Source organism: Tamandua tetradactyla, chromosome X (assembly GCF_023851605.1).
Source record: "Tamandua tetradactyla isolate mTamTet1 chromosome X, mTamTet1.pri, whole genome shotgun sequence".
Taxonomy (NCBI): Eukaryota; Metazoa; Chordata; class Mammalia; order Pilosa; family Myrmecophagidae; genus Tamandua; species Tamandua tetradactyla.
Genome location: NC_135353.1, coordinates 126,266,804 through 126,294,214, shown reverse-complemented (window position 1 = coordinate 126,294,214; position 27,411 = coordinate 126,266,804). Strand labels below are relative to the sequence as shown.

General features: G+C 37.4%; 1 protein-coding gene across 4 annotated transcripts in view; it reads left to right on the top strand.

The window, feature by feature from the left end:
• Positions 1 to 27,411, top strand: part of KDM6A (lysine demethylase 6A) — a 295,823-nt gene that overhangs the window by 209,192 nt on the left and 59,220 nt on the right. For 2 of the 4 annotated variants that reach the window (XM_077145578.1, XM_077145576.1), the window contains exons 11-15: positions 2,716 to 2,814; positions 2,960 to 3,179; positions 3,737 to 3,871; positions 4,326 to 4,481; positions 5,026 to 5,121. In XM_077145578.1, the coding sequence (XP_077001693.1) occupies positions 2,716 to 2,814; positions 2,960 to 3,179; positions 3,737 to 3,871; positions 4,326 to 4,481; positions 5,026 to 5,121 (706 nt within the window). The remainder of the gene's footprint in view (positions 1 to 2,715; positions 2,815 to 2,959; positions 3,180 to 3,736; positions 3,872 to 4,325; positions 4,482 to 5,025; positions 5,122 to 27,411) is intronic. The other 2 variants (XM_077145579.1, XM_077145577.1) reach the window with 1 other exon arrangement.

The window sequence follows — 27,411 nt, the reverse complement described above, 5'->3', positions numbered from 1 at the left end:
AGATGTTCACTATTTTTCATCTGTAATATAATTCTGTGTGTTTTAGTCTTTTTTTCTCTACTATTTACTTTTTTTTTTACCCACTTTCACTGCCATCTAATGTGTTGTTTCCAATCCATTTTATTGTAAGAAAAATCAATTTTAGAAATAAATTATATTTTAGAAGTTATTAAAGGTCTGAATGAAGAGCTCAAGTACTAGTAAGAAATTTTAGGATTTGATGACCCTAATATTTCTGAGGCTTTTTATTGCTTACCTCTGCATTCAGGTCTGTGTTGAAGATTGAAATTGCTCATCATTTGTCATGTGTGTATCAAGGTGAAATTGTAATGTGGTAATATTATACTAGCAGCGGTCATTGACTGTGTTATCACAGAACCATATAAACTGCGCAGGACTGAGAATGTCACCAATGTCTCCTAGTTCACCCTGTAAACCCTGTCATTTTACAGATGTAGAAAATAGGTCCAGAGAAGTAAACTGTTTTGTCCAAGGTCATATAGGTAATTAGAATCGGAGACGGGACTAGATTCCACATTCACCCAGTCCTTTTTCTCTTTTACAAGATTGTCTCAGGAAGCTAGATAAGTTTTATAAAAGGGAAAGTGTTTGATGGTTAGTCTGAGACATCTATATTGGGCACATTGGCTTCCTACTTTGTAGGAACAGAATGTGAAAACATTGGTTTGGGAAAGTATTGCTTATTTCTCCCAGCAGTTATGCACATTTGTCTGTAAATCAGCGATTGGTTTAACACCCCCCCCCCCCCCAAGGGAAAAAAAAAAACCAGCAGCTATGTTTTCTACTATTTGTTTCTCTCTAGTGTCTCTTACTGACATTGTTGCTGACTGCTCCTAAATTCTTCCCTCATAAAAACAGCATGTATTCTCTGAAAAGTCTTCTCTCCCTCAATCACTGTGATTCTTTTATCACCCAGTCCACAGGATCAGTCATTCCTTATGCTTATTTCTACCTCTCCCTTAAGTGTTCTATGTTCTTATAGCCTCTTTTGCACCTCTCCTATTTTTTTTTACCTAATCCTTCACCGATATTACTGTCTTCAACTCACATAAAAATCAGCTTATTTCAGACCATATTCACCAAGTTCTTTCCCAAATTAGCTCCTCCTTTTATTTTTGCCAGTGGTATTACTGGGTATTTTTTGTTTTTTGTTTTTCTGTGATCAGGTTTTAAAACTTAAAGCACCACCTCCCCACCTCCTGAATATGAATATCTAATCACTCAGTCACCAGGTCTATCAGTCTTGGTTTATACCTTCTCCCAGCTTTTTCTTCCTTGCCACTTCCGTTACTTCCACCCCAATTCTGGCTGGTTCCAAACCAGTGAGTTTAGCAGCCCTCTTTTTACCTATCCATAATTCATGTTCTTTTTAGACTACCTTACACACTGTTAGCAGGTTAATGTCCCTATAGAGTGCTTTCATCATGTCACACCACTTGTTAGAAAAACAAACTTCGGGTCAGTCTTGGGCTGTATTCTCTACTATTTGTGTTCGTGCTGCCTTAGTTTTGGTTCATACTCTTCAAATTCATTTAAAATGCCTTCTTTCATCTTTTTCTGAGTCACTGTTCCCAGATTTCTGGATTACGTGAACCAGTAAAATTTCAAAGAGTAATTAAGGATCAAAATAGCAGGCCTGGGCAAGTAGACAATTTTTTAATTTTTTATTTTGCTGTTTGTTGTCAGCCAGTGGTATTCGAAAATAAGTGAATTACAGTACAATTATTCATTTCATGGAAAAAACTATATAGGTATATATTATTGTTTTTCCATTTTGTTTGCTTGGCAAAATTGCTGTACCTGCAGGCAATTGGGAATCACTGATTTAAGTAATATGCATCTATTGTGGTCTCTTTCTGCCTTAAGCTGTTAGTCCAGTTATTTTTCCATGCTAGCCATTTTATACTGTATCATGACATTCATAATAATGTGCCTTCACTCAACTAAGTTGTGAGTTCCTTAAAAACAGGGACTGTGTTTTTGTTTTTGTTTTTGTTTTTCCTTTTTCCATTAATGCCAAGCACTAAGAAGATAATTTCTGAGTTTATAATTTCAGCTGCTGTTCTGTGTATCTGTGAGGCATTAAGAAGATGACAGGTCCTTGAAATTTTAATTCTACTTTGCTACCTTTACTAGTCATGAAATATTGCACTTACTCTGTTTTATACTAGTTTTGATGGTTAATTTGATATTAACTGTGTCTTAGTTTGTATGCTCTATGAATTAAAGAAGTATTGTTCTCAGTGTCATTTCAGAAGGAAAACTTGATATCCATTTTAGCAAGTCTTACCAACATATAGTGTTTCTCTGTGTTTTTAACTCTATCTTCTTATTGTATGGGAAACCAGAGATCAAGCTATATAAGTAGAAAAAATAGTGTGTTTATGTTCAGATTTCATTATTATAATGAAGTGATCTGGACTCTACTTATTTTAATAGAATTCGTAAATACAGCATGCTTTAGCCACCTGTAAGACTATAATAGTTTATCAGAGGGCTAATTATAATGTTAATTTTAATTACCATATTTATATAAAATACATGTGGAAACACACACATAGGTATATTAGCTTATTAGGGTTTGTTTTTATTATTATTTTTTGCTTTGATATATAGTACATCCTTTCAGCAAATAAGTTTAATTAATTTCAGTATTAATGGAGTTTTCTTAATTTTTTTTTCCTCCCCTCTCAGGTGCTATTCAAGTATTGGGAAAGTTCAGGATGCCTTTATATCTTACAGGCAATCTATTGATAAATCAGAAGCCAGTGCAGATACATGGTGTTCAATAGGGTAAGACTTTATACAAAAATAATGGTATTGTGATTAATACACAAAGACAGTTGCATCAGATATGATGAACTCTGTAGTTTATAACATTACTGAAAATAAGCAGTTTTTCTTAGTGGACTTATTTGCACTTAATTTCTCATTCCAGTGTGCTCTATCAGCAGCAAAATCAGCCTATGGATGCTTTACAGGCCTATATTTGTGCTGTACAATTGGACCATGGCCATGCTGCAGCCTGGATGGACCTAGGCACTCTCTATGAGTCCTGCAACCAGCCTCAGGATGCCATTAAATGCTATTTAAATGCAACTAGAAGCAAAAGTTGTAGTAATAGTTCTGCACTTGCAGCACGAATTAAGTATTTACAGGTAAAATTTTTAAATAGCAGTTTTTTAAAAGCACTTGTTTCCCTATGACGCAGGCAGGAGGAGGGTAGCTGGAAAGTTTGTCTAGTTGTGTTTTGATGTCTATAATTTGTTTCCATATTTTGTAAACATACCATAGCTTGTAATATTATTTTACTTTTTATTTTAAGTAAGATATGCAGTATTTTAAAAGATGCTCTTATACATTTACTCTGTTGATGCATATTAATTTACATAATTTTTTTCTATGTACTGTCTACATTTTTAAGTTGTCATAGCATTTTAGAGAAAAGAACACAACACTGTCTTTCACTCTTGCTTGAAGTGTCATGAGAAGACAGCTATGAGAACTCTGAAAACAGAGCTCAGCTTTGTTCTGATTCTCACAAAGGTTTATATTCTGGTTACCCTCTTTATACGTAGTATCTTTCTAAAACCCCAAACTTGGAGTCTATTTTCTTTTAAAAAACAATTAGCTATAGCATTTAGGAAGATTTAGTGGACTTGCTCTTACTCAAGTAGGCTTGTGTTAAATTTGCTTTTTACATAATTTTTCCTAGGCTCAGTTGTGTAACCTTCCACAAGGTAGTCTACAGAATAAAACTAAATTACTTCCTAGTATTGAGGAGGCGTGGAGCCTACCAATCCCCGCAGAGCTTACCTCCAGGCAGGGTGCCATGAACACAGCACAGCAGGTGAGAAGTTGGGTTATGTTCTGCAGGTGCCCAGCTTTAAGGGTTCTTTTCAATCTATAGTAGTCAAGTTTATTTTTCTAAGCAGAGATGGCTTTTATTAACAAAAAGCCTTTGGATTTAATTGCAAAGGGATTATAGATCAAAATAAAACTCCCTCTGATATGGGAAGAAATTTTGGGGTACCAACTTAGAACCTTTGTGGATTTTCTTAATTTTGAAAGAAATTTCTTTTTAAAAAAATGCTGCAGTGGTTTATTTAATTTAAAAAGCAAGTTTTTCAAAGGAAGGTACGCACTGCCCCATTGATGATTCCTTTTATTTTGACTTACAATAATTGCAATCAGTGATGTCCACATAGCTTTGAAATGTATGCAGCTTGTAAAGTTTTATAATTTGAAGGAATGAATTAAGAATATGTAGAACCCTATTTTTGTCTTCCTTCTGTGATTCTTAGGCATGTAAACCTCATCATCCAAATACTGAACCTGTATTAGGCCTCAGTCAAACATCAATTTCACAGCAATCCTTGCCACTACACATGATTCCTTCTAGCCAAGTAGATGACCTGTCCAGTCCTGCCAAGAGGAAAAGAACATCTAGTCCAACAAAGGTATATATTTTAGAGAAACAGAAAATCCCAATAAAAAATAAGCTTCCAACTGCTCTGAAATTGTGCAGTTTGATCATCTCTTCTCTTTTATTTTAAATCTGTGGACATCAAAGAGTGAAAGGTTTGAGTTTTTCCATCCCAGACTCTTAGCTTCATATTAAATATAGAAGATAGGGATAAATTTGCATTCATCAAATAATTTTATTCATCCCCTGCAGTTAAGATCAACCCACTTTCATAATAAATTTCTGACAATGAAATTGATTATTGAATCTAGTGGACAGTGTGATATTTAGACTAGCTGTTTGGGCCATAGTTTAGGGGTGGGCCTTTTTGGGTGGCTTACTAAAGAATCAATATTTTATTAATTTATAATTTTCCAATTTTAAAATGCATGTTACATTAAATTGTTTTTAAAGTAATTTAATAACATCCTTTTTATTTGTAAATCCTCCAATCCATAGTAATTTGTCATCCATTACTCATTGTTAACTCTATGTACTTAACAAAATAGTCTTTAATTTGGTTTATGAATTTTCCTCAGAATACTTCTGATAATTGGAGTAGTGGCCATGCTGTGTCACATCCTCCAGTCCAGCAACAAGCTCATTCATGGTGTGTGACACCACAGAAATTACAGGTATGTAAGATCTGCTTTTGACAAATTGGTTTTTCTGCTAAGGAGCACAGGTAGTAAGCTTTAAGTTCTTTAAATATTAATTCTTAAAATTTAATGGCATTAAACTCAGTTATGCACATAAGTAAAATGAGCCCACATTTACCGCAGTAATAGAGATAATTCATTTTTGTTTCCCACTTTCTTTAGTTTTTATTTTTAATATTTTTTACTGTATAGTGTAACATATTTGCAAAGCAAAGAAATAAAAAAGGAATAGTTTTAAAGTACTTTTCAACAAGTAGTTATAGGACAGATCCCAGAATTTGTCATGGGTTACCATACGATCCTCTCAAATTTTTCCTTCTAGCCGCTCCAGAATATAGAAGGCTAGAGGGCTTAAATTTTTATAATCACAATTGACATTTTTTCCTTCTTTTTTTGTGAAAAATAGCATATGTACAAAAAAGCAATAAATTTCAAAGCCCAGGACCACAAATAGTTGTAGAACATATTTCAGACTTTGACATGGGTTACAATTTCACAATTTTAGGTTTTTACTTCTGACTACTCTAAAATACTGGAGACTAAAAGAGATATCAATTTAATGATTCAGCATTCATATTCATTTAAGTCCTACCTTCTCTGTAAAATTCCATCATCACCTTTGATCTTTCCATCCCTCTCTTTAGGGGTGTTTGGGCTATGGCAAGTCTAAATTTTTCATATTGGAAGGGTTTGTCACTAATGTGGGGTAGGGAGATGGAACTATCTGATGTTCTGGAGGGGCTGGGTTAGGTTTCAGGACTTATCTGGACCAGGGATCCATCTGTAGGTTGTAGGAGTGCACGAAACTATTGTGGAATCTTATATATTGCCCTAGGTGTTCTTTAGGACTGGCTGGAATGGTCCTGGTTTGCGGTTGGCAGGTTATGATAGGCAGCAATGTCTAACTGAAGCTTCCATAAGAACAACCTCCAGAGTAGCCTCTTCAGTATATTTGAACTCTCTCTGCCACTGATACTTTATTAGTTACACTTCTTCTCCCCCTTTTGGTCAGGATGTAATTGTTGATCCCATGGTGGTAGGTCTGGATTCATCCCTGGGAGTCATCTCCCACGTTGCCCGGGAAACCTTCACCCCTGGATGTCATGTCCCACGTAGTGGGGAGGGCAATGATTTCACTTGCAGAGTTGGGCTTAGAGAGATTGAGGCCACCACATCTGAGCAGCAACAGGTCCTCCAGAAATAACTCTTAGGCATGCCTATAGGTAGTCTAAGCTTCTCTGCTACCTACATAAGCTTCAGAAGAGTAAGCCTCCTGATCGAGGGCATGACCTATTGATTTCGGTGTCCCTACAGTTTGACACAGTATCAGATTCCCTGACGGTAAGGTTTAGTAGTTCCATAGTCCTTCTTGAATCCCTCGGGGAACTTTGCCAGTACTTTTTGACTATCTGCTAATATACTCTAGGATGTATCCAGGCATTACAATAATCTATACAGGATTAAAGGACCTCTTTCTTATTCTGTGTTCCCTGTGTTTCAGTTGTTCAAATGAGCTATACAGATAGGTTAAATTAGATTATGCACTATAGAAAATCTCAGTTGCAGACCAAATAAACCTTTGTTCATTGGTCTCAAAGAGTATGTGTGGTTCTAAAATAAAGACACTGTCTTCTTACCCCTGTGTTCTGAATTACTTTAACCCCAACCTGTTTGGCTTCATTCTTGTTTCTAAGTGTCAGTTTAAATATATAAAACAGCCTCTCAAAATACAGAAATAATAATCACCACTCCGGACTCACTATATCTGCTCTAAAAGCTTACAGTCTAGGCCCCTGTTTTTTTATAAACATTTTCTAAAGGTAATCATGCCATTGTTTTTTTTGTTTGTTTGTTTCTGGCTTATTTTGTCTTACCAAATGGCCCACATGTTCACTCACATCGTTGCATGCCTCACGACATTGTTCCTTTTTGTAGTAGCACATCAATCGTTCTTAAGTATACATCATCGTTCGCCAGTCTCCTTCTCTGGCATGCATCTTTCAGCCACCTGCATTCCTTGGGCATCATGTAGAGGGCCCAAAGTCCACAGTTCATCAACATTCTCAATTTTAGATAATCTCATTGTTCCCAAGCAAAAGAAAACCAATAGGTCGTCGATAGAGCCCCGGGGTCTTCATACCCCAGAGGTCCAACTCTTCGGGTTCCCGGGTGACCCATCCCGGAGTGTAACAATAAAGACTTAAAACCCGCAAAAAAAAAAAAAAAAAGAAAACCAATAAACACACCCTCGCCAAATAGGAAATCTAAACCTCCTCTTAACTCTTGTCCCTCCCCCCACTGTTTACCTCTACTGTTACTATGATAGTGCTGATGGTTTCCTTTTGAACATAGCTCATAGCACGCAGTAGATGTTTCCCCCTGTATCCTGGACTTAAACACTCTTTGCAGAAGAATCATATCTTTGAAGTATTTCTTGGGAGAACTAATTCGAATTTCTTGCGTTAATCAGTGAAACGTGTAGGTCTATTCAACCCCTTTCAATATTGTTCATCTTCATTATGGTAATATTATTTATAGACCCTCCAGAGAACCACCTTCACTCCTGTCTATTCCCTTGCATTGAAGTTCAACTTCATTACCTGACGGTTCACCCATCTCTAGCTTCTAAGTATTTCTTAGTCCCTTATATTCTTATATTATAAGCCTCTGATTATACCCTTATGTTGGTCATAAAAGTGGAATCATACAGTGTCTCTCCTTTTGGGTCTGGCTAATTTCACTCAGCATTATGTCCTCCAGGCTCATCCATCTTGTCATATGCTTCAGGATGTCATTTTGTCTTACTGCTGCATAATATTCCATCTTATGTATATGGCACATTTTGTTGATCCACTCATCTGTTGATGGGCATATGGTTTGTTTCCGTCTTTTGGTGATTGTTAGTAATGCTGCTATGAACATCGGTGTGCAAATGTCTGTTTGTGTCATTGCTTTCAGCTGTTCTGGGTATATACCAAGTAGTGCTATTGCTGAGTCATAGGGCAACTCAATATTTAGTTTCCTAAGGAACTGCCAAACAGTCTTCCATAATGGCTGTACCAATATACATTCCCACCAACAGTGTGTAAGTGTCCCAGTTTTTCCACATCCTCTCCAACATTTATAGTTTCCTGTTTGTTTAATAAGAGCCATTCTTATAGGTATGAGGTGGTATCTCGTTATAGTCCTGATCTGCATTTCCCTTATAGCCAATGAAAATGAGCATCTCTTCATCTGCTTTTGAGCCAATGTCCTCTTCAGAAAAATGCCTATTCATATCTTTAGCCTATTTTATAATTGGGTTGTTTGTTCTTTTCTTGTTGAGTTGTATGATTTCTTTGTATATACATGAAATCAAACATTTGTATGATATGTGATCTCCAAGTATTTTCTCTCATTGAGTTGGCTGGCTCTTTCAGCTTTTTGACAAAGTCTTTTTGAAGTGCAGAAGAATTTGATTTTGAGGAGTTCCCATTTATGTATATTTTCTTTTGTTGCTTGTGCTTTGGGTGTAAAGTTTAGGAAGCTACCTCCTATTACTACGTCTTGAGGATGTTTCCCTATATTTTCTTCTAGAAGCTTTGTGGTGCTATTCTTATGTTTAGGTTTTTGATCCACTTTGAGTTCATTTTTGTGTAGGGTGTAAACTAGGGGTCGTCTTTCATTCTTTTAGCTGTTGATATCCAGTTCTTCTATGCCCAATTATTGGAGAATATTTTTTTCCCAGTTCAGAGGATTTAGGGGCCTTGTCAAAAATCAGTTGACCATAAATTTGCTGGTCTGTTTCTGCACTCGATTCATTTCCGTTGGTCAGTGCTTCTATCTTTGTGCCAGTACCGTGCTGTTTTGACCACTGTGCCTTTATAATAGGTTTTAAGGTCAGGGAGTGTTAATCCTCCCACTCTGTTCTTTGTTAGAATGCATTTAGCTATTCAGGGTCCCTTTCCCTTCCAGATGAATTTGAATTTGGTAATTAGCTTTTCCAAATCTTCAAAGTAGGTTGGAATTTTGATTGGTACTGTATTGAATCTGTAGATCAATTTGGGGAGAATTGACATCTTAACTATATTTCACCTTCCTATATCCATGAGCAGGGAATGTCTTTCCACCTATTTAGATCTCCTTTGATTTCCTTTAGCAATGTTACGGAGTTTTCTGTGTACAAGTCCTTTACGTCCCTAGTTAAATTCATTCCTAAGTACTTGATTGTTTTTAGTTGCTATTTTGAGTGGAATTTTTTCCTTCACTGTATAGGTCATTGCTTGTGTATAGAAATGTTAGTGATTTTTGCACATTAATTTTTTATCTTGCCACCTTGCTGAATTTGTTTATTAGTACAAGTAACTTTGCTGTAGATTTCTTAGGATCTTCCAATTATAGTATCAGATCATCTACAAATAATGACAGTTTTACTTCTTCCTTTCCAGTTTGATTGCCTTTTGTTTCTTTGTTCTGTCTGGTTGCTCTAGCTGAATAGTAGTGGTGACAGTGGGTATCTTGTCTTGTTCCTTATCTTAGGGGGACAGCTTTCACTCTGTCTCTGTTGAGTACGATGCTGGATATCAGTTTTTCATATATGCCCTTTATCATATTGAGGTAGTTACCTTTGATTCCTATCTTTTGAAGTGTTTTTATCAGAAAAGGATGCTGACTTTTGTTGAATACTTTTTTAGCATCATTTGAGATAATCGTGATTTTTTTCCTTTCAATTTGTTAATGTGCTGTATTACATTATTTGATTTTCTTGTGTTGAACCATCCTTCCATTCCTGGTGTAAACCCCACTTGATCATGGTGTATAATTCTTTTAATGTGTTGGATTTGATTTGCTAATATTTTATTGAGAATTTTTCCATTTATGTTCATTAGGGAGATTGGCCTCTAGTTTTCCTTTCTTATAGCATCTTTACCTGGTATTGGTATTAAGGTGATATTAGCTTCATAAAATGAGTTAGGTAGAATTCCTTTTTCCTCAATTTTTGGAAAAGTTTGAGCAGGACTGGTGTTAGTTCTTTTGGAATGTTTTATAAAATTTCCCTGTGAAGCCATCTGGCCCTGGGCTTTTCTTTGTAGGAAGATTTTTTTTTTTTTTTTTTTTTTTTTTAGTATAGTAGTTAATATTTTTATTAAACCAAATACAGGCCATAGGGCTTAACATGTTTCATATTTCATTTGATTCTTACGCAGCCTTTGAGAAGTTCCCGCCGTTGTGACAAAGGAGCAGGCAGCTACTTCAGGAAGTTAAATGACTAACCTAAGGTTGCATTGTTCAAACTCAATCTCATTCCAGAACCCACACTGTTTTAGAAATGTTATCTGTAATATGGAACTAGCAATGCTGCCTGGTTTATAGTCTTTTTTTTTTTTTTTTTTTTTTTTTCCGTGGAAGGTGCCTTTTTTTTTTTTTTATTTTTTATTTTTTTTTATTAATTAAAAAAAGAATTAACAAAACAATTAGAAATCATTCCAATCTACATGTACAATCAGTAATTCTTAATAACATCACATAGTTGCATATTCATCATTTCTTAGTACATTTGCATCGATTTAGAAAAAGAAATAAAAAGACAACAGAATAAGAATTAAAACAATAATAGAAAGAAAAAAAACAAAAAAAACAAAAACAAAAAACCTATACCTCACATGCAGCTTCATTCAGTGTTTTAACATAATTGCATTACAATTGGGTAGTATTGTGCTGTCCATTTCTGAGTTTTTATATCCAGTCCCATTGTACAGTCTGTATCCCTTCATCTCCAATTATCCCTTCTCTTTTTTTTTTTTTTTTTAATTAACGGAAAAAAAGAAATTAACCCAACATTTAGAGATCATACCATTCTACACATGCAATCATTAATTCTTAACATCATCACATAGATGCATGATCATCATTTCTTAGTACATTTGCATTGGTTTAGAAGAACTAGCAACATAACCGAAAAAGATATAGAATGTTAATATAGAGAAAAAAATAAAAGTAATAATAGTAAAATCAAAACAAAACAACACAAAACAAAACACAAACCTATAGCTCAGATGCAGCTTCATTCAGTGTTTTAACATGATTACTTTACAATTAGGTATTATTGTGTTGTCCATTTTTGAGTTTTTGTATCTAGTCCTGTTGCACAGTCTGTATCCCTTCAGCTTCAATTACCCATTGTCTTACCCTGTTTCTAACTCCTGCTGAACTCTGTTACCAATGACATATTTCAAGTTTATTCTCGAATGTCCGTTCACATCAGTGGGACCATACAGTATTTGTCCTTTAGTTTTTGGCTGGATTCACTCAGCATAATATTCTCTAGGTCCATCCATGTTATTACATGGTTCATAAGTTTATCTTGTCTTAAAGCTGCATAATATTCCATCGTATGTATATACCACAGTTTGTTTAGCCACTCTTCTGTTGATGGAGATTTTGGCTGTTTCCATCTCTTTGCAATTGTAAATAATGCTGCTATAAACATTGGTGTGCAAATGTCCGTTTGTGTCTTTGCCCTTAAGTCCTTTGAGTAGATACCTAGCAATGGTATTGCTGGGTCGTATGGCAGTTCTATATTCAGCTTTTTGAGGAACCGCCAAACTGCCTTCCACAGTGGTTGCACCCTTTGACATTCCCACCAACAGTGGATAAGTGTGCCTCTTTCTCCGCATCCTCTCCAGCACTTGTCATTTTCTGTTTTGTTGATAATGGCCATTCTGGTGGGTGTGAGATGATATCTCATTGTGGTTTTGATTTGCATTTCTCTAATGGCCAGGGACATTGAGCATCTCTTCATGTGCCTCTTGGCCATCCGTATTTCCTCTTCTGAGAGGTGTCTGTTCAAGTCTTTTTCCCATTTTGTAATTGGGTTGGCTGTCTTTTTGTTGTTGAGATGAACAATCTCTTTATAAATTCTGGATACTAGACCTTTATCTGATATATCATTTCCAAATATTGTCTCCCATTGTGAAGGCTGTCTTTCTACTTTCTTGATGAAGTTCTTTGATGCACAAAAGTGTTTAATTTTGAGGAGTTCCCATTTATTTATTTCCTTCTTCAGTGCTCTTGCTTTAGGTTTAAGGTCCATAAAACCGCCTCCAGTTGTAAGATCCATAAGATATCTCCCAACATTTTCCTCTAACTGTTTTATGGTCTTAGACCTAATGTTTAGATCTTTGATCCATTTTGAGTTAACTTTTGTATAGGGTGTGAGAGATGGGTCTTCTTTCATTCTTTTGCATATGGATATCCAGTTCTCTAGGCACCATTTATTGAAGAGACTGCTCTGTCCCAGGTGAGTTGGCTTGACTGCCTTAGCAAAGATCAAATGTCCATAGATGAGAGGGTCTATATCTGAGCACTCTATTCGATTCCATTGGTCGATATATCTATCTTTATGCCAATACCATGCTGTTTTGACCACTGTGGCTTCATAATATGCCTTAAAGTCAGGCAGCGCGAGACCTCCAGCTTCGTTTTTTTTCCTCAAGATGTTTTTAGCAATTCGGGGCACCCTGCCCTTCCAGATAAATTTGCTTATTGGTTTTTCTATTTCTGAAAAATAAGTTGTTGGGATTTTGATTGGTATTGCATTGAATCTGTAAATCAATTTAGGTAGGATTGACATCTTAACTATATTTAGTCTTCCAATCCATGAACACGGTATGCCCTTCCATCTATTTAGGTCTTCTGTGATTTCTTTTAGCAGTTTTTTGTAGTTTTCTTTATATAGGTTTTTTGTCTCTTTAGTTAAATTTATTCCTAGGTATTTTATTCTTTTAGTTGCAATTGTAAATGGGATTCGTTTCTTGATTTCCCCCTCAACTTGTTCATTACTAGTGTATAGAAATGCTACAGATTTTTGAATGTTGATCTTGTAACCTGCTACTTTGCTGTACTCATTTATTAGCTCTAGTAGTTTTGTTGTGGATTTTTCCGGGTTTTCGACGTATAGTATCATATCGTCTGCAAACAGTGATAGTTTTACTTCTTCCTTTCCAATTTTGATGCCTTGTATTTCTTTTTCTTGTCTAATTGCTCTGGCTAGAACCTCCAACACAATGTTGAATAATAGTGGTGATAGTGGACATCCTTGTCTTGTTCCTGATCTTAGGGGGAAAGTTTTCAATTTTTCCCCATTGAGGATGATATTAGCTGTGGGTTTTTCATATATTCCCTCTATCATTTTAAGGAAGTTCCCTTGTATTCCTATCTTTTGAAGTGTTTTCAACAGGAAAGGATGTTGAATCTTGTCGAATGCCTTCTCTGCATCAATTGAGATGATCATGTGATTTTTCTGCTTTGATTTGTTGATATGGTGTATTACATTAATTGATTTTCTTATGTTGAACCATCCTTGCATACCTGGGATGAATCCTACTTGGTCATGATGTATAATTCTTTTAATGTGCTGTTGGATACGATTTGCTAGAATTTTATTGAGGATTTTTGCATCTGTATTCATTAGAGAGATTGGTCTGTAGTTTTCTTTTTTTGTAATATCTTTGCCTGGTTTTGGTATGAGGGTGATGTTGGCTTCATAGAATGAATTGGGTAGTTTTCCCTCCACTTCGATTTTTTTGAAGAGTTTGAAGAGAATTGGTACTAATTCTTTCTGGAACGTTTGGTAGAATTCACATGTGAAGCCATCTGGTCCTGGACTTTTCTTTTTAGGAAGCTTTTGAATGACTAATTCAATTTCTTTACTTGTGATTGGTTTGTTGAGGTCATCTATGTCTTCTTGAGTCAAAGTTGGTTGTTCATGTCTTTCCAGGAACCCGTCCATTTCCTCTAAATTGTTGTATTTATTAGCGTAAAGTTGTTCATAGTATCCTGTTATTACCTCCTTTATTTCTGTGAGGTCAGTAGTTATGTCTCCTCTTCCATTTCTGATCTTATTTATTTGCATCCTCTCTCTTCTTCTTTTTGTCAATCTTGCTAAGGGCCCATCAATCTTATTGATTTTCTCATAGAACCAACTTCTGGCCTTATTGATATTCTCTATTGTTTTCATGTTTTCAATTTCATTTATTTGTGCTCTAATCTTTGTTATTTCTTTCCTTTTGCTTGCTTTGGGGTTAGCTTGCTGTTCTTTCTCCAGTTCTTCCAAATGGATAGTTAATTCCTGAATTTTTGCCTTTTCTTCTTTTCTGATATAGGCATTTAGAGCAATAAATTTCCCTCTTAGCACTGCCTTTGCTGCGTCCCATAAGTTTTGATATGTTGTGTTTTCATTTTCATTCGCCTCGAGGTATTTGCTAATTTCCCTTGCAATTTCTTCTTTGACCCAGTCGTTGTTTAGGAGTGTGTTGTTGAGCCTCCACGTATTTGTGAATTTTCTGGCACTCTGCCTATTATTGATTTCCAACATCATTCCTTTATGGTCCGAGAAAGTGTTGTGTAAGATTTCAATCTTTTTAAATTTGTTAAGACTTGCTTTGTGACCCAGCATATGGTCTATCTTTGAGAATGATCCATGAGCACTTGAGAAAAAGGTGTATCCTGCTGTTGTGGGATGTAATGTCCTATAAATGTCTATTAAGTCTAGTTCATTTATAGTAATATTCAGATTCTCTATTTCTTTGTTGATCCTCTGTCTAGATGTTCTGTCCCTTGATGAGAGTGGTGAGTTGAAGTCTCCAACTATTATGGTATATGAGTCTATTTCCCTTTTCAATGTTTGCAGTATATTCCTCACGTATTTTGGGGCATTCTGATTCGGTGCATAAATATTTATGATTGTTATGTCTTCTTGTTTAATTGTTCCTTTTATTAGTATATAGTGTCCTTCTTTGTCTCTTTTAACTGTTTTACATTTGAAGTCTAATTTGTTGGATATTAGTATAGCCACTCCTGCTCTTTTCTGGTTGTTATTTGCATGAAATATCTTTTCCCACCCTTTCACTTTCAACCTATGTTTATCTTTGGGTCTAAGATGTGTTTCCTGTAGACAGCATATAGAAGGATCCTGTTTTTTAATCCATTCTGCCAATCTATGTCTTTTGATTGGGGAATTCAGTCCATTGACATTTAGTGTTATTACTGTTTGGATAATATTTTCCTCTAACATTTTGCCTTTTGTATTATATATATCATATCTGATTTTCCTTCTTTCTACACTCTTTTCCATATCTCTCTCTTCTGTCTTTTTGTATCTGACTCTAGTGCTCCCTTTAGTATTTCTTGCAGAGCTGGTCTCTTGGTCACAAATTCTTTCAGTGACTTTTTGTCTGAGAATGTTTTAATTTCTCCCTCATTTTTGAAGGATAATTTTGCTGGATATAGGAGTCTTGGTTGGCAGTTTTTCTCTTTTAGTATTTTAAATATATCATCCCACTGTCTTCTAGCTTCCATGGTTTCTGCTGAGAAATCTACACAAAATCTTATTGGGTTTCCCTTGTATGTAATGGATTGTTTTTCTCTTGCTGCTTTCAAGATCTTCTCTTTCTCTTTGACCTCTGACATTCTAACTAGTAAGTGTCTTGGAGAACGCCTATTTGGGTCTAATCTCTTTGGGGTGCGCTGCACTTCTTGGATCTGTAATTTTAGGTCTTTTATAAGAGTTGGGAAATTTTCAGTGATAATTTCTTCCATTAGTTTTTCTCCTCCTTTTCCCTTCTCTTCTCCTTCTGGGACACCCACAACACGTATATTTGTGCGGTTCATATTGTCCTTGAGTTCCCTGATACCCTGTTCAAATTTTTCCATTCTTTTCCCTATAGTTTCTGTTTCTTTTTGAAATTCAGATGTTCCATCCTCCAAATCACTAATTCTATCTTCTGTCTCTTTAAATCTATCATTGTAGCTATCCATTATTTTTTCTATGTTTGCTACTTTATCCTTCACTTCCATAAGTTCTGCGATTTGTTTTTTCAGTTTTTCTATTTCTTCTTTATGTTCAGCCCATGTCCTCTTCATGTCCTCCCTCAATTTATCGATTTCATTTTTGAAGAGGTTTTCCATTTCTGTTCGTATATTCAGCATTAGTTGTCTCAGCTCTTGTGTCTCATTTGAGCTATTGGTTTGTTCCTTTGACTGAGCCATATTCTCAATCTTTTGAGCGTGGACAGTTATCTTCTGCTGCTGGCGTCTGGGCATTTATTCAGATTTCTCTTGGTGTTGGACCCAGCAAGGTTGTAATATTTTTCTGTGAAATCTCTGGGTTCTGTTTTTCTTATCCTGCCCAGTAGGTGGCGCTCGTGGCACCCGTTTGTCTGCGGGTCCCACCAGTAAAAGGTGCTGTGGGACCTTAAACTTTGGAAAACTCTCGCCGTCCTGGGGGTTCGCTAGCCAAAACGGCTTGAGCCGGCCCGGGGTCCGAACGCAGGGAGGGTTGCTGGTCGCCGCAGCCAGGGAAAGAGCCCGTCCGAATTTCCTAGTCGGCCCTGGGCGACAAGCGTGGCGGGAGGGCGCCAGCGGCAGCGGCCCGCCCGAGAGAGTGCACGTTCCCCGGGAGTCACGGGTTTGGAAGGGGCCTCCCGCACCCGTCACCGTTCTCCGCGGCCTGGGGGTTTCCGATCCAATTCTCTCAGTTGGTCCGGGGGCTGCGCGTGGTGTGGGCGCCAGCCGTCTTTGTTTCAGGGGACCGCCTCTCCAATTCTCCCAGCCGGCCCGGGAAGGGGTAAGGGAGTAACTCCGGCCACTTGCCACCCCGCCCGGTAAGGCCCGCGCGCCTCGGCGATCTCACCCGAGCTGCTTCTCTCAGCCAGCCAGCCGTTCCAGGATGGGGTACGCTGTCTTTTTTATCTCTGTTGTGGCTTTGGGCGCTTTCTGTATCGTTTCTACTCCCCTAGTAGGTGTCCTGGAGAAGAAACTAAGATCCGCGCGTCTTACTAAGCCGCCATCTTCCAGGAAGTCCCCTGTAGGAAGATTTTTGATGACTAATTGAATCTCTTTACTTGTGATTGATTTGTTGAAATCTTCTATTTCTTCCTGAATCAGTGCAGCTTGTTTGTGTATCTCCAGAAATTTGTCCATTTCATCTAAGTTGTCTAGTTTGTTGACATACATTATTTATTCATAGTATCCTGTTATGATTTCTTTTATTTCTTCAGGGACTGTGGTAACACACCCCTTATCAATTCTGATTTTGATTAGTTTTATTGATTTTCTTAAAGAACCAACTTTTGGTTTTATTGATTCTTTCTATTGTTCTTTTGTTCTCCCATTCATTTATCTCTGCTTTAATTTTTGTTATTTCTCTTCTTCTGTTTGCTTTGGGGTTAGTTTGCTATACTTTCTTAAGTTCCTCCAGGTTTATTGTTAAGTCCTAGATTTTTGTTCTTTCTTGTTTTTGTTTGTTTGTTTGTTTGTTTTTCACATGGACAAGCACCAGGAATCAAACTCGGTTCTTCAGCATGGTAGGTGAGAACTCTGTCTACTAAACCACCATGACTACTTTCTTTCTTGTTTTTTAATATAGGCATTTAGGGCAATAAATTTCCCCCTCAACACAGCCTTTGCTGCATTCCATAAGTTCTTTTAAGTTGTATTCTCATTTTCATTCATCTCCAGATAGCTACTGATTTCTCTAGCAATTTTTTCTTTGACCCACTGGTTGTTTAAGAGTATGTTATTTAATCTCCATATATTTATGAATGTTCTCATTCTTTGGTGGTTATTGAGATCCATCTTCATTCCACTGTGATCACAAAAAGGGTTTTGAATAATTTCAGTGTTTTTAAATTTATAAAGACCTGTTTAGTGCAGCATATGATCTATCCTGGAGAATGTTCCATGAGCACTAGAGAAGAATGTATATCCTTGTGCTTTGGGGTGCAGTGACCTATATATGTCTATTAGGTCTAATTCATTTATCAAGTTATTTACTGTGCTGGTTTGAAAGGATGTATGTCCTCTAGAAAAGCCATGTTTTAATCCTAATCCCATTTTGTAAAGGCAGCCGTTTCTTCTTAACCCGGTTCAGCATTGTGTGTTTGAAATTGTAATTAAATCATCTCCTTGGAGATGTTATGTAATCGAGAGTGGTTGTTAAGCTGAATTAGGTGACAACACATCTCCACCCATTTGAGTGGGTCTTGATTAATTTCTGAAGTCCTGTAAAAGAGGAAACATTTTGGAGAATGAGCAATTCAGAGACAGCCGAGAAGAACGACATAGCCACAAGAAGCAAAGAGCCCACAAGCCAGTGACCATTGGTAATGAAGAAGGAAATGCCTCCCAGGGAGCTTCATAAAATAGGAAACCAAGAGAGAAAGCTAGCAGATGATACCTTGCTCACCATGTGTCCTTCCAGCTGAGAGAGAAACTGTGACTGTGTTGGCCATGTGCCTTCTCACATGAGGGAGAAACCCTGAACTTGATCACCCTTCTTGAACCAAGATATCTTTCCCTGGATGCCTTTTTTTTTTTTTTTTGGTTTGCCAGCCCCTGTATCTGGACTGATTTGAATGCTTTGTTTTTTTTTTTAATAGTTTTTTTTTATTAATTAAAAAAAGAATTAACAAAACAATTAGAAATCATTCCATTCTACATGTACAATCAGTAATTCTTAATAACATCACATAGTTGCATATTCATCATTTCTTAGTACATTTGCATCGATTTAGAAAAAGAAATAAAAAGACAACTGAATAAGAATTAAAACATTAATAGAAAGAAAAAAAAAAAAAACCCCTAAACCTCACATGCAGCTTCATTCAGTGTTTTAACATAATTGCATTACAATTGGGTATTATTGTGCTGTCCATTTCTGAGTTTTTATATCCAGTCCCGTTGTACAGTCTGTATCCCTTCAGCTCCAATTACCCCTTCTCTTTTTTTTTTTTTTTTTAATTAACGGAAAAAAAGAAATTAACCCAACATTTGGAAATCATACCATTCTACATATGCAATCAGTAATTCTTAACATCATCACATAGATGCATGATCATCAATTCTTAGTACATTTGCATCGGTTTAGAAGAACTAGCAACATAACTGAAAAAGATATAGAATGTTAATATAGAGACAAAAATAAAAGTAATAATAGTAAAGTCAAAACAAAACAAAACAAAAACTAATAGCTCAGATGCAGCTTCATTCAGTGTTTTAACAAGATTACTTTAAAATTAGGTATTACTGTGCTGTCCATTTTTGAATTTTTGTATCTAGTCCTGTTGCACAGTCTGTATCCCTTCAACTCCAATTGCCCATTATATTACCCTGTTTCTACCTCCTGCTGGACTCTGTTACCAATGACATATTCCAAATTTATTCTCGAATGTCTGTTCACATCAGTGGGACCATACAGTATTTGTCCTTTAGTTTTTGGCTAGACTCACTCAGCCTAATGTTCTCTAGGTCCATCCATGTTATTACATGCTTCATAAGTTTATCCTGTCTTAAAGCTGCATAGTATTCCATCGTATGTATATACCACAGTTTGTTTAGCCACTCTTCTGTTGATGGAGATTTCGGCTGTTTCCATCTCTTTGCAATTGTAAATAACGCTGCTATAAACATTGGTGTGCAAATGTCCGTTTGTGTCTTTGCCCTTAAGTCCTTTGAGTAGATTCCCAGCAATGGTATTGCTGGGTCGTATGGCAATTCTATATTCAGCTTTTTGAGGAACCGCCAAACTGCCTTCCACAGTGGTTGCACCATTTGACATTCCCACCAACAGTGGATAAGTGTGCCTCTTTCTCCGCATCCTCTCCAGCACTTGTCATTTTCTGTTTTGTTGATAATGGCCATTCTGGTGGGTATGAGATGATATCTCATTGTGGTTTTGATTTGCATTTCTCTAATGGCCAGGGACATTGAGCATCTCTTCATGTGCCTTTTGGCCATTTGTATTTCCTCTTCTGAGAGGTGTCTGTTCAAGTCTTTTTCCCATTTTGTAATTGGGTTGGCTGTCTTTTTGTTGCTGAGATGAACAATCTCTTTATAAATTCTGGATACTAGACCTTTATCTGATATATCATTTCCAAATATTGTCTCCCATTGTGTAGGCTGTCTTTCTACTTTCTTGATGAAGTTCTTTGATGCACAAAAGTGTTTAATTTTGAGGAGCTCCCATTTATTTATTTCCTTCTTCAGTGTTCTTGCTTTAGGTTTAAGGTCCATAAAACCGCCTCCAGTTGTAAGATCCATAAGATATCTCCCTACATTTTCCTCTAACTGTTTTATGGTCTTAGACCTAATGTTTAGATCTTTGATCCATTTTGAGTTAACTTTTGTATAGGGTGTGAGAGATGGGTCTTCTTTCATTCTTTTGCATATGGATATCCAGTTCTCTAGGCACCATTTATTGAAGAGACTGCTCTGTCCCAGGTGAGTTGGCTTGACTGCCTTATCAAAGATCAAATGTCTATAGATGAGAGGGTCTATATCTGAGCACTCTATTCGATTCCATTGGTCGATATATCTATCTTTATGCCAATACCATGCTGTTTTGACCACTGTGGCTTCATAATATGCCTTAAAGTCCGGCATCGCTAGACCTCCAGCTTCGTTTTTTTTCCTCAAGATGTTTTTAGCAATTCGGGGCACCCTGCCCTTCCAGATAAATTTGCTTATTGGCTTTTCTATTTCTGAAAAATAAGTTGTTGGGATTTTGATTGGTATTGCATTGAATCTGTAAATCAATTTAGGTAGGATTGACATCTTAACTATATTTAGTCTTCCAATCCATGAACACGATATGCCCTTCCATCTATTTAGGTCTTCTGTGATTTCTTTTAACAGCTTTTTGTAGTTTTCTTTGTATAGGTTTTTTGTCTCTTTAGTTAAATTTATTCCTAGGTATTTTATTCTTTTAGTTGCAATTGTAAATGGGATTCGTTTCTTGCTTTCCCCCTCAGCTTGTTCATTACTAGTGTATAGAAATGCTACAGATTTTTGAATGTTGATCTTGTAACCTGCTACTTTGCTGTACTCATTTATTAGCTCTAGTAGTTTTGTTGTGGATTTTTCCAGGTTTTCGACGTATAGTATCATATCGTCTGCAAACAGTGATAGTTTTACTTCTTCCTTTCCAATTTTGATGCCTTGTATTTCTTTTTCTTGTCTAATTGCTCTGGCTAGAACCTCCAACACAATGTTGAATAATAGTCGTGATAGTGGACATCCTTGTCTTGTTCCTGATCTTAGGGGGAAGGTTTTCAATTTTTCCCCATTGAGGATGATATTAGCTGTGGGTTTTTCATATATTCCCTCTATCATTTTAAGGAAGTTCCCTTGTATTCCTATCTTTTGAAGTGTTTTCAACAGGAAAGGATGTTGAATCTTGTCAAATGCCTTCTCTGCATCAATTGAGATGATCATGTGATTTTTTCTGCTTTGATTTGTTGATATGGTGTATTACATTAATTGATTTTCTTATGTTGAACCATCCTTGCATACCTGGGATGAATCCTACTTGGTCATGATGTATAATTCTTTTAATGTGTTGTTGGATACGATTTGCTAGAATTTTATTGAGGATTTTTGCATCTATATTCATTAGAGAGATTGGTCTGTAGTTTTCTTTTTTTGTAATATCTTTGCCTGGTTTTGGTATGAGGGTGATGTTGGCTTCATAGAATGAGTTAGGTAGTTTTCCCTCCGCTTCGATTTTTTTGAAGAGTTTGAGGAGAGTTGGTACTAATTCTTTCTGGAACTTTTGGTAGAATTCACATGTGAAGCCATCTGGTCCTGGACTTTTCTTTTTAGGAAGCTTTTGAATGACTAATTCAATTTCTTTACTTGTGATTGGTTTGTTGAGGTCATCTATGTCTTCTTGAGTCAAAGTGGGTTGTTCATGTCTTTCCAGGAACCCGTCCATTTCCTCTAAATTGTTGTATTTATTAGTGTAAAGTTGTTCATAGTATCCTGTTATTACCTCCTTTATTTCTGTGAGGTCAGTAGTTATGTCTCCTCTTCCATTTCTGATCTTATTTATTTGCATCCTCTCTCTTCTTCTTTTTGTCAATCTTGCTAAGGGCCCACCAATCTTATTGATTTTCTCATAGAACCAACTTCTGGTCTTATTGATTTTCTCTATTGTTTTCATGTTTTCAATTTCATTTATTTCTGCTCTGATCTTTGTTATTTCTTTCCTTTTGCTTGCTTTGGGATTAGTTTGCTGTTCTTTCTCCAGTTCTTCCAAGTGAACAGTTAATTCCTGCATTTTTTCCTTTTCTTCTTTTCTGACATAGGCATTTAGGGCAATAAATTTCCCTCTTAGCACTGCCTTTGCTGCATCCCATAAGTTTTGATATGTTGTGTTTTCATTTTCATTTGCCTCGAGGTATTTACTAATTTCTCTTGCAATTTCTTCTTTGACCCACTGGTTGTTTAAGAGTGTGTTGTTGAGCCTCCACGTATTTGTGAATTTTCTGGCATTCCGCCTATTATTGATTTCCAACTTCATTCCTTTATGATCCGAGAAACTGTTGTGTATGATTTCAATCTTTTTAAATTTGTTAAGACTTGCTTTGTGACCCAGCCTGTGATCTATCTTTGAGAATGATCCATGAGCACTTGAGAAAAAGGTGTATCCTACTGTTGTGGGATTTAATGTCCTATAAATGTCTGTTAAGTCTAGCTCCTTTATAGTAATATTCAGATTCTCTATTTCTTTATTGATCCTCTGTCTAGATGTTCTGTCCATTGATGAGAGTGGGGAATTGAAGTCTCCAACTATTATGGTATTTGTGTCTATTTCCTTTTTCAGTGTTTGCAGTGTATTCCTCACGTATTTTGGGGCATTCTGGTTCGGTGCGTAAATATTTATGATTGTTATGTCTTCTTGTTTAATTGTTCCTTTTATTAGTATATAGTGTCCTTCTTTGTCTCTTTTAACTGTTTTACATTTGAAGTCTAACTTGTTGGATATCAGTATAGCCACTCCTGCTATTTTCTGGTTGTTATTTGCATGAAATATCTTTTCCCAACCTTTCACTTTCAACCTATGTTTATCTTTGGGTCTAAGATGTGTTTCCTGTAGACAGCATATAGAAGGATCCTGTTTTTTAATCCATTCTGCCATTCTATGTCTTTTGATTGGGGAATTCAGTCCATTAACATTTAGTGTTATTATTGTTTGGATAATATTTTCCTCTACCATTTTGCCTTTTGTATTATATATATCATATCTGACTTTCCTTCTTTCTACACTCTTCTCCATACCTCTTTCTTCTGTCTTTTCGGTTCTGACTCTAGTGCTCCCTTTAGTATTTCTTGCAGAGCTGGTCTCTTGGTCACAAATTCTCTCAGTGACTTTTTGTCTGAGAATGTTTTAATTTCTCCCTCATTTTTGAAGGACAATTTTGCTGGATATAGGAGTCTTGGTTGGCAGTTTTTCTCTTTTAGTAATTTAAATATATCATCCCACTGTCTTCTAGCCTCCATGATTTCTACTGAGAAATCTACACATAGTCTTATTGGGTTTCCCTTGTATGTGATGGATTGTTTTTCTCTTGCTGCTTTCAAGATCCTCTCTTTCTCTTTGACCTCTGACATTCTAACTAGTAAGTGTCTTGGAGAACGCCTATTTGGGTCTAATCTCTTTGGGGTGCGCTGCACTTCTTGGATCTGTAATTTTAGGTCTTTCATAAGAGTTGGGAAATTTTCAGTGATAATTTCTTCCATTAGTTTTTCTCCTCCTTTTCCCTTCTCTTCTCCTTCTGGGACACCCACAACACGTATATTTGTGCAGTTCATATTGTCCTTGAGTTCCCTGATACCCTGTTCAAATTTTTCCATTCTTTTCCCGATAGTTTCTGTTTGTTTTTGGAATTCAGATGTTCCATCCTCCAAATCACTAATTCTATCTTCTGTCTCTTTGAATCTATCATTGTAGGTATCCATTGTTTTTTCTATCTTTTCTACTTTGTCCTTCACTTCCATAAGTTCTGTGATTTGTTTTTTCAGTTTTTCTATTTCTTCTTTATGTTCAGCCCATGTCTTCTTCATGTCCTCCCTCAATTTATCGATTTCGTTTTTGAAGAGGTTTTCCATTTCTGTTCGTATATTCAGCATTAGTTGTTTCAGCTCCTGTATCTCATTTGAACTATTGGTTTGTTCCTTTGACTGGGCCATATTTTCAATTATTTGAGCATGATCCGTTATCTTCTGTTGGCGTCTGCGCATTTAGACAGATTTCCCTGGGTATTGGATCCAAAAGTTTGGAAGATTTTTCTGTGAAATCTCTGGGTTCTGTTTTTCTTATCCTGCCCAGTAGGTGGCACTCGTGGCACACGTTTGTCTGCGGGTCCCACCAGTAAAAGGTGCTGTGGGACCTTTAACTTTGAAAAACTCTCGCCGTCTGGGAGGTTCTCTAGCCGAAGCAGCTTGGAAGAGTTCTAGCCGGCCCACGGTCCGAACGCAGGAAGGGTTGCTGGCCGCCGCAGCCCGGGAAAGCGCCCGTCTGAATTTCCTAGTCGCCCGGGCGACAAACGTGGCGGGAGGGCGCCAGCCACAGCGGCCCACCCGGGAGAGTGCACGTTCCCGGGGAGTCACGGGTTTGGAAGGGGCCTCCCCCGCCCGTCACCGTTCTCCACGGCCTGGGGGTTTCTGATCCAATTCTCTCAGTTGGTCCGGGGGGCCGCGCGTCGTGTGGGCGCCAGCCGCCGCGGTTTCAGGGGACCGCCTCTCCAATTCTCCCAGCCGGCCCGGGAAAGGGGAAGGGAGTGACTCCGGCCGCTTGCCGCCCCGCCCGGTCAAGCTCGGGTGCCTCGGCGATCTCACCCGAGCTGCTTCTCTCAGCCAGCCAGCTGTTCCAGGATGGGGTACGCTGTCTTTTTTATCTCTGTTGTGGCTTTGGGCGCTGTTCTGTATCGTTTCTACTCCCCTAGTAGCTGTCCTGGAGAAGAAACTAAGATCCGCGTGTCTTACTAAGCCGCCATCTTCTCCAGAAGTCCCCTGGATGCCTTTGATTGGACATTTCTATAGACTTGTTGCAATTTGGACATTATCTTGGCCTTAGGACTGTAAACTAGCAACTCATTAAATTCCCCTTATCAAAAGCCATTCTGTTTCTGGTATATTGCAGTCTGGCAGCTAGCAAACTAGAACATTTACCTTCTCTATTTCCTTGTTGATTTTCTGTCTGGTTGTTTTATCTATAGAGGAGAGTGATACATTGAAGTCTTCTACTATTATTGTTGAAACATCTGTTGTTCCCTTTAGTTTTGCAAATGTCTTTCTCACGTACTTTGGAGCTCCTTAATTGGGAGCATAAACATTTATGATTGTTATATCTTTTTGGTACATTGACCCTTTAATTAGTATATAGTGTCCTTCTTTGTCTCTTATGATGTCTTTACATTTAAAGTCTATTTTGTCCAATATTAGTATAACTACTCCTGCTTTCTTTTGGTTACAGTTTCTGTGCAAATTCTTTTTCCATCCTTTCACTTTCAATCTATTTGTATCCTTATGTGTAAGATGGGTCTCTTGTAAGTACAATATAGCTGCATCATGTTTCTTAATTCATTCAGCCAATTTTTATCTTTTAATTGGTAAGTTTAGTCCGTTAACATTGAAAGTTATTACTCAAAAGGCATTTCTTGATTCCACCATCTTTTTTTTGTCACATCTGTATGTTCTTTTTCCTCCTTTCTCTTTGTGTTCTTTATATTACCATTTGTGATACTCTTCAATTCTGTGCTCTCCTCTAGACCTCCCTCTCCTGTCTTTTTGTTTTTCAGCTGGCAGAACTCCTTTTAGTATTTTTTGTGGGGCCGGTCTCTTGTTAACAGATTCTTTCAGGACTTCTTTATCTGTGAAAACTTTAATCAGTTTTGTAGGACAATTTGGCTGGGTACAGAATTCTTGGCTGAAAGTCTCTCTTTCAGGATCTTGAATATTTCCTACCACTGCCTTCTTGCCTCCAGGGTGCTGGTTGAGTAGTCTGAACTCAGTCTTATTTGTTTTCCCTTGTATGTAGTAGATTGTTTTTCTCTTGCCACTTTCAGGATTTTCTGCTTCTCTTCAACATTTGACAGACTGATTAGTATCTGCCATAGGGGAGACCTATTTGGATTTATTCTGTTTGACATTCATTGGGCTTCTTTGACTTGTATATGTTCTTTATGAGGGTCGGGAAGTTTTCTTACATTATGTCCTCAACTATTCTTCCTAGTCCTTTACTCCTCTCTTCTTCTGGGATACTAAACATTCTTATATTTCTGCGCTTTGTTTTGTCTATCATTTCCCTGAGATCCAATTCAATTTTTTCCATCTTTTTTGCCATTTGCTGTTTTGAGTCTTCGAAGTCAGTTATTCTGTCCTGTATATCACTTATTCTTTCTTCTGTCTCTTCATATTTGGTATTGTGTCCCTCTAGCATGTTTTTTATTTGGTCAGCAGAGTCTTTGATCTCTATGATGTCCTCCAGTTTTCTGTTTATTCTTTCAACTTCCTCTTCATGCTCTTCTGCTGTCTTCTTGATCTCCTTTATGTCATTTGCTGTCCCAGTTATTTTATTAAGTAGAGTTGTATGAATATCTTTGATTAGTCGTTTGAACATCTGTGTCTCTTCTGTTGTTTTAATCTGGTCGTTAGGCAGGGCTATATCTGTCTTCATTGTGATATGCTTAGTGATATTCTGCTGTCTTTGTGGCATGCAAATATCTTGATTGATTTAATTTAGGAGTTGATTTCTTTCCATAGTCTAAGGTTTTGTGTTTGCGGGATGGTTGTACAGCAGGGAGCAGGGTACGTGATGGAGCTCTCAGTGCGGTGATTTGTTTCACGGCAGGTATAGGCACAGGTTGGGGATGTTAGTGTGATGCTTGTGAGTGTCAGCGCCCAGCAACCAGGGCATTTGTAGCTGTACGTGTGCACCAGTCTGGGGCTTGTAACTGTGGTTTGCAGGTGCAGAGGTCTGGGGGGCGTTACCCTGGTGTGCTCTAGTCTAGGGCAAGGGGCCTTTTGTGTGCATGTGTAGAGGTGTGGCAGCAGGTTGGCTTTATGCCTTCGTGGATTGAGGGCAGATGTGACCCAGCTGCACAGGTCAGCACTATCCCAGAGCTGAGAAGTGTGGCTACGAGCAGTACGCATGCTCAGTTCTAGGACTGCTGTAAAGTGCAATTCCCAGAGCTGAATGACACGATTGGGGGCCCATCTGCATGCGTGGGCCTAGGAGTGCTGTAACTGATACTCAGAGCTTGTGGGGGTGGGTCAAGGTTGTGCAAAAGTGTGGGCAGGTGCTCATGGGTAGCCTGAGTATGGAGGTTAGTGCCCGCAACCTTTATGCGCTTGCAACAGCTTGCAGGGCACAGAGAGATGGAGGTACTGTTAAGAAGGGATGCAGGAGAGGTGGGTTGGGCTGCACTTGGGGTGGGGGTGGGGGGC